General features: G+C 30.5%; 1 protein-coding gene across 1 annotated transcript in view; it reads right to left on the bottom strand.

The window, feature by feature from the left end:
• Positions 1-959: 959 nt before the first annotated feature.
• Positions 960-6410, bottom strand: part of cutlet (chromosome transmission fidelity protein 18 homolog) — a 159219-nt gene continuing 153768 nt past the window's right edge. Inside the window, exon 10 of the mRNA XM_072537881.1 lies at positions 960-1128. Within this exon, the coding sequence (XP_072393982.1) occupies positions 1028-1128 (101 nt within the window). The 3' untranslated portion in view covers positions 960-1027. The remainder of the gene's footprint in view (positions 1129-6410) is intronic.

Raw genomic sequence — 6410 nt, 5'->3', positions numbered from 1 at the left:
TCTTAAACAAATTAGATTATGCTAAAATTTATTAAAATTAATTATGTTAAATGAGACCAATTGTGTCGCAAATTCCTCGGCAGAATGTAGTAGGATCTAGTTACCCATATTAAAAGAGGAAGTTATTAAAAGGAAAATACCAGTATTAGTAAGTCGGTAACATATAGAGCTTACATCATTTATGTTTTTTAAATAACAAACATATAAAATCAGAATTTGGTGTTTATTGAAAGTAAACTAAATGCACGACCAAATACTTACCATGTCGGGATAGTTTTTTCACTAGGTTTTTTCCCTCATAATTGACTATGAAATCACTAACAGGAGATTTTTACTGTCATCATGGCATGCGTTTGTGTTTTTAAAGACGAATTACATGCGATGATTTTTTCTGACGGATATTCTCAAGTTAAAGTTGATTTCATGTAATCAAATGAACTATCTTACAAGTAAAGTCGTCCCAGGAATGCAACTCCACAATATTGGCAATATCATTTTAAAGTCGTCTACTTTAAAATGTATAATGTATGTCTGAATTGTCAATATAAATGAGTCAGATAAAATTAAATTATTAGAAGAATTTTTCACCAAGTTACAAAAAAACAAAATTTGTTTAATTTACTAATGTTTGTATTTTGAGAACGATTTCCGAAGTGGAAATTGAAACGTCAATAAACGTACTATAACCTTTAATTGTGGCTTATTCCCATTTAAATAGTATTAAAAAAAGTATGCAAAAAGGTATTTTGCATACTTTTTGACCTTAATTTTTGATAATTATTTAAAATTTTGTGAATAATTGAGGACAACACTTCTCAGTTATTCTGAAAACGTTCTATTATTTAGCCCGAAAGGGTTCTTTTTAAATTAATACATTTTTTATAAAGGATTTTTCTAATATATGGTATACAGCCGATAACAGAAAAATAATTTTTTCCTTGTGGATTAAAAAAAATAAAAAAAAAATAGTTAACTTTATTTTATACAATGAACATTCAAAATACAAAAATAATGATTAACTTATTAATTACAGTATATCTGAAATAGTTATTTTCTTTCGAACTGCGTTGCTATAGCCCTCTTTGTATTGGTACCAGATGTCCTTTACGACTTCAGATCCTTCCTTGGCTAAAACATTTAATATTTTAAAAATCAATACAGAATTAAAAATACTTATAAAAGTAAAGCCTATATCTATATCTACATTTGCTAGTTACATTCGCAAAAGTTACATTGAGGTAAACATTAAAACTTTACAAAGCTTAAGACACGGGTAACACTAGTTAATCACGACAATAAAATTCTAGTCGACTTTCTTACTAAGAGAGACATAAATAGGTGATTACGTCTTTACGGACAAAGATGTAACAAAGCAGATAGTTATATTAACTTTGTGGAACAACAAATGTTGCGATAAAAAGCGACAAAGTGTTTTTATACCGAAAATAATCATACATTTTCGTAAAGTGCGAATTCCGTAAATTATAGAGAGTAATTGAAGAGGTATTTTACGTCGTCCTTTAACCCTTTTATTACTGATTTCATTGTAGCTAAAGAAAACTGAATAAAATGACTTTAATGATATTCGTTGATACCTAGAGACCTAACAAAGCAATTGATTTTTTTACATTGTTGCGTGTCCTTGTATCCTTATAAAGGACATGGGATATATATGTCCCATTAGTGTTGAATGGTAGAATAAATAAATCTCATCTATAAATAGACGTAGTTTTTGATTTATTTTGTGAACATCTAAAGCACCTTCTCCTAGTAGGTATTTATTGTGGCAAATGGTGTCCAACGTTGATCATCTGTTTCTGCCGTTTAGATATTCTTCCAGAACGGCCACTTATTCTTCTTTTTACATTTGATTTTGATCTTCCTAATTCAATTAACTGTTCTGCTAGTGGCAACAGAAAATTCAAAAGTGAAAATTTTGTATTATCTTGTGGTACACTTCTTTTATGCAAATCCTTGTAAATAATCCAAGAATTTACAATAGTGTACATAACTAATCTATAAAAAAACTTTTTTCCACCATTTCGCACATTTTCGGTCCATTTCATATGTGCTAACGTTTTGATCGGCGAGATCTACTCCTCCCATAACATTATTGTTAAGAATAATTGCTTCTGGACAAGTGAATACAGCTTTTTCTTCAGTTTACAGATATCTGTTGATAGTTCAAACAGTGTATACTGTGACAATTGGACATCAGCATCACTTCTTTCGTATCTTTTCATTTAGTCTCTAAAATTCCTTCGGATGAAACTAAAAACTTCATATCACTCCTTAACATTTTGTTATTTTCAAATTTGGCTACGTTGACCTGATTGACCATATATATGGAAAATGGAAAACATGAAAAATTTAGGGTGTTTAGTAGGTTGAACGAAGTGAAAAATCTATCAAAGCAGAGACACACATCTGGTGACAACAACTCGTTCTCCTAGAGTTCCAGGAGTTGGCGTGGATTCTTGTCCCGAGTAAATATTGAAATCGAATATATATATATATATATATATATATATATATATATATATATATATATATATATATATATATATATATCCTGTGAAAGAATCACTTCGTGGCCACATTTTTATACCTCTTTTTACTGGCTTAATAGGAAGATACTTGACCTTAAACCGGTAGATCCTTCAAAATGCATAGTAAAGTATTTGGGAGGGGCTAGGGGAAGCCAGTGAATTAGCGATCGCTGTAGAGGTTAGACCTATTTTTGAAGTTTCGGAGAGTTTTTCTCCACGTTCGCAATTGCAAGTTACGTAATATATGGGGAACCCTTAATGTGAAGTGTTATGGTGTTTTCGTTCGTAAACTGTAATTTTCTAATTAGGTTCATTACGATTAGTTATTCACTCGCAGTTTATAAGTTTCTATTTCTTGTCCTTTTTCAATTACAGTTCTAGCTAAACAAGTTATTGTTTTATTTCACTATATCAATCTATTCAACAGGCCAGACTAAATCACATTTAAGAGTCCATTTAAGTTTCTATTACTGAGCATTCGAAGGCTAGCGGAACAATTGGACTTACAGCAAGTACAAACCGCTGAAAGAGACACTGTTAGCATACAAGACTCTCCCTGAAGGGATGTTGAAAACCGGCTTCCCTCCAATATTATACATATAATAAAATATTTATTAATATTATTATTTATGTGATATGTTTTGTATTATTTATTAAATGTTCATAATTATATTATTCTTTTGTATTTCAAAATAATAATCTCAATAAATCACTGTATGATCCAGAACTGTCAATTTTGAAATACATTTGTGTTATGTCCTCGGTGGTGTAGTAGTCAGTATCCCCGCCCGTCACGCGGGAGACCGTGGTTCGATTCCCAGTCGGGGAGGACTTTTTTATTAATATTATTACATTATTGTCATTTTTAAATACTTATGGATATTGCATTTTAATTTGTATTGTATTATTATATATGGAATTATGTTGCACTGTATTGTAGTGTATTTTTTTATGTATATTATTGTCATTTTTAAATACTTATGAATATTGCAGTTTAATTTGTATTGTATTATTATATTAATAACAAAATAAACAATGAATTTTACTGCAGAGTATGTGTAAAAAAATTTTGCATTCAACTCCTTTCATACATATATGAAAATAAAAATATACATTTTCATCAAAATATTGATTCAATCCTTCATTGTTAGTAAGTTGTTATTAATTCTGTTTCTCTTTCTGCTATGTCTTACCTATAGAATTACATATGTAATGATTGTGCAGATTGACTCCCAAATAAATTTGTAACGGCGAATGCGTGTATAGAAGTGTAACTTCCACCGGCAGTCCCACTGGACTGCCACACCCGTATTTTTTTTAAGTTCTGCTATTCTTTAGTTTGTACAGGAAGCAATATGCATAAATAAACTACGCGAAAATAATTTTAGAAAAATATTAACAGGACGAGAACCTTTATCAATATTTAGTATTGTTATCCCATTTCTCTGGGTAGGAATTTCTTTTTTCGTACAAAAGGTTGTATTTGGTATATTCCATTGTGCAGTCAATTCATTCCTTTCAGACTCATCTTCAGATATTTCCGCGTTATCAGAACACTAAACTGTGTTAATCAGCAACTAAATTATATATAATCGGTTAAAAAACAGAGCAGCTACTTTTTCTTTACTAAAATTGTATTATTTACGAGTTGTTGATGCACGTGTTTAGTTAACATCAATTTATAGGTTACCGACGTGATATGTAGGTTGCATACTACTAGGTGTTGTGTAAGGAATGTCTAAAAATACGGATGCGTTCAAATAACATGGACTTTGGAGACAAACAGATGCCAGCAGATTTTTTGAAATCCTATGGGTCATATACAGATTGAACGAATTTAAAACGGAACATACGAAATCAATGTATTTCGGCTCAACTCCGCTCTAGGTGGTTGGCCAACAAAAGGTTGTCAAATAATTATATTATAAAAATCCAATACTTCAGCGGGCTACTGGATTCGGAACTCATTCAAGAACAAGTCAAAACTCCACCCAAATAGGTTGCCTAGAATCACTGAAAAACTAGACTTAAAAAGCAGTTATTATGCTGTCAATCCACTTATCGCTTCCTTATAGTCCAAGAGATAGGGCCGAATTTATAATGTTAACTATTAAATATTTTTGGTATAACAAATAGTAATTTTACTTATTTTTTATTACAATAAAAAGGTTTTTAAATTTACATTGCATAAATAATGATTGTTCAGATATAAGAAAAATTTGATTTATTATTACATTAATAATCAAATACAAAATATATTATTTCTATTTATCAATAGGTAAAATTCAAATTGTAGAATTCCTTTAACATTTTATAAATAATTATTAATAAAAATCAATTTAATAGTGGAATTATCAATTTTTTAAGTTTTGAAATTTACTTTGTAGATATTTTCAATATTTTTTTGACGTGACAACGTCTTAAATTAGGTTGTGGCTCGGAGTCATTCATGAAAAAGTGTAACGCCCGCTCACGTCTGTTACAGTGAGTCACCGAACGAGAGAGAGGCCCGCCGGACCGGCGAATGCCTTGCGTCTCTCTCCCACTCAAACATGATCGGTCCGCTGCGCGCGCAGCACTAGAGAATTAGGCGCGTTGAATCGGTGCGTCCTTGCGTGCTTGTGTCTCTGTCTTTCTCGAGCGTTCTTGGCGTTCAAGACACATTACAGCAGAAACACTTCCTTTCATTTCATATTTCTCCTATCATCGTCCTATCCTCAACAAAATCACTCAAATAGAAATTAGTTAAGTTTAAGTTTACATGTACAATGTTTTAGTAAACAAAATATATTTCTATAGTTAAAATTTGTGCAATTCTTATTTTCATTCAATTCCTTGTTCCTATTGTGCAATTTAATAATATTCATATCAATAAATATTCTACCGAGAAAAAGACGTTGTCACGTAAAATCTTCGCCCGTAAAACCGACTTTACAGGCAACCGATTTTTTTTTAACTTTCAAGTTGATTGAATTTTTTTTCATTAGTTAATTATAATTTTACAAATTCTGTTTGGACATTAATTTTGCATCATTATTATTTTAAAATATTAAAATAATAATGATGCGCGTTCATTTAGATCAGTAATTCTAGACGCATGCGCTAAATGTAATAAGTATCAAGATGCTTTTATTCAACTTCGATTTGACTGACTTCGATTGTAATGAAGTTTTTGAAACCTTAGTCACTTATATGGAACAGGACTGACGAGAACAATTCCAAAAAGAAAAGTAAACGATGTCAGATTTTTACTATTTAACCGGCAGTATAAGTTGCATGATGTGAACGAGCCTTAAAAAAAAACTAAAAAATTTCGATGCTTCAAGCTTACCTCCATGTCAAGAAGAATTACACCAACATCTACTGCGAGCTCATTATATTTCAAATATTTGGACAAATGCTCATAAAAAGTACCAACAGAATTGATTGTTGAAGAACATGGTTGGGAGTTTGAAGATGAAACATATAAATTCAAATGGTTTAGTGGACCTCAGATGCCAGAATCAGTTCGAGAAGTAGTGATTGAAAATGAAGCAGATAATGAATGTGATATTATTGAAAGTAAAAGTGACGAAGATTATGAATGTGATAACATCAATGAGAGTGAGAAAAATGACGAAGTTTTTCTAAATTTTTTTTTTCTTATCGGAAAAATCGTTTGAAAATTTTTGGAAAAAAATCATGGTATAACTTACAGAAAATTGAAAGGATTCTACAAATTAGATTTTACCTCAAAAAATTACGAAAATTTTCATTTACGGAAATTTTTTTGGAAAATTTTGAGGAAAACTCTACTTGACGCTTCTCAGAATAGTAACAGCAGTGAGCATACAAATTTTCAAATCAATCGGTATAAAAATA

Source organism: Diabrotica undecimpunctata, chromosome 7 (genome assembly GCF_040954645.1).
Source record: "Diabrotica undecimpunctata isolate CICGRU chromosome 7, icDiaUnde3, whole genome shotgun sequence".
NCBI classification, from domain to species: Eukaryota; Metazoa; Arthropoda; class Insecta; order Coleoptera; family Chrysomelidae; genus Diabrotica; species Diabrotica undecimpunctata.
The sequence above is the reverse complement of the archived record's forward strand: the minus strand, read 5'-3'. Positions and strand labels throughout refer to the sequence as shown.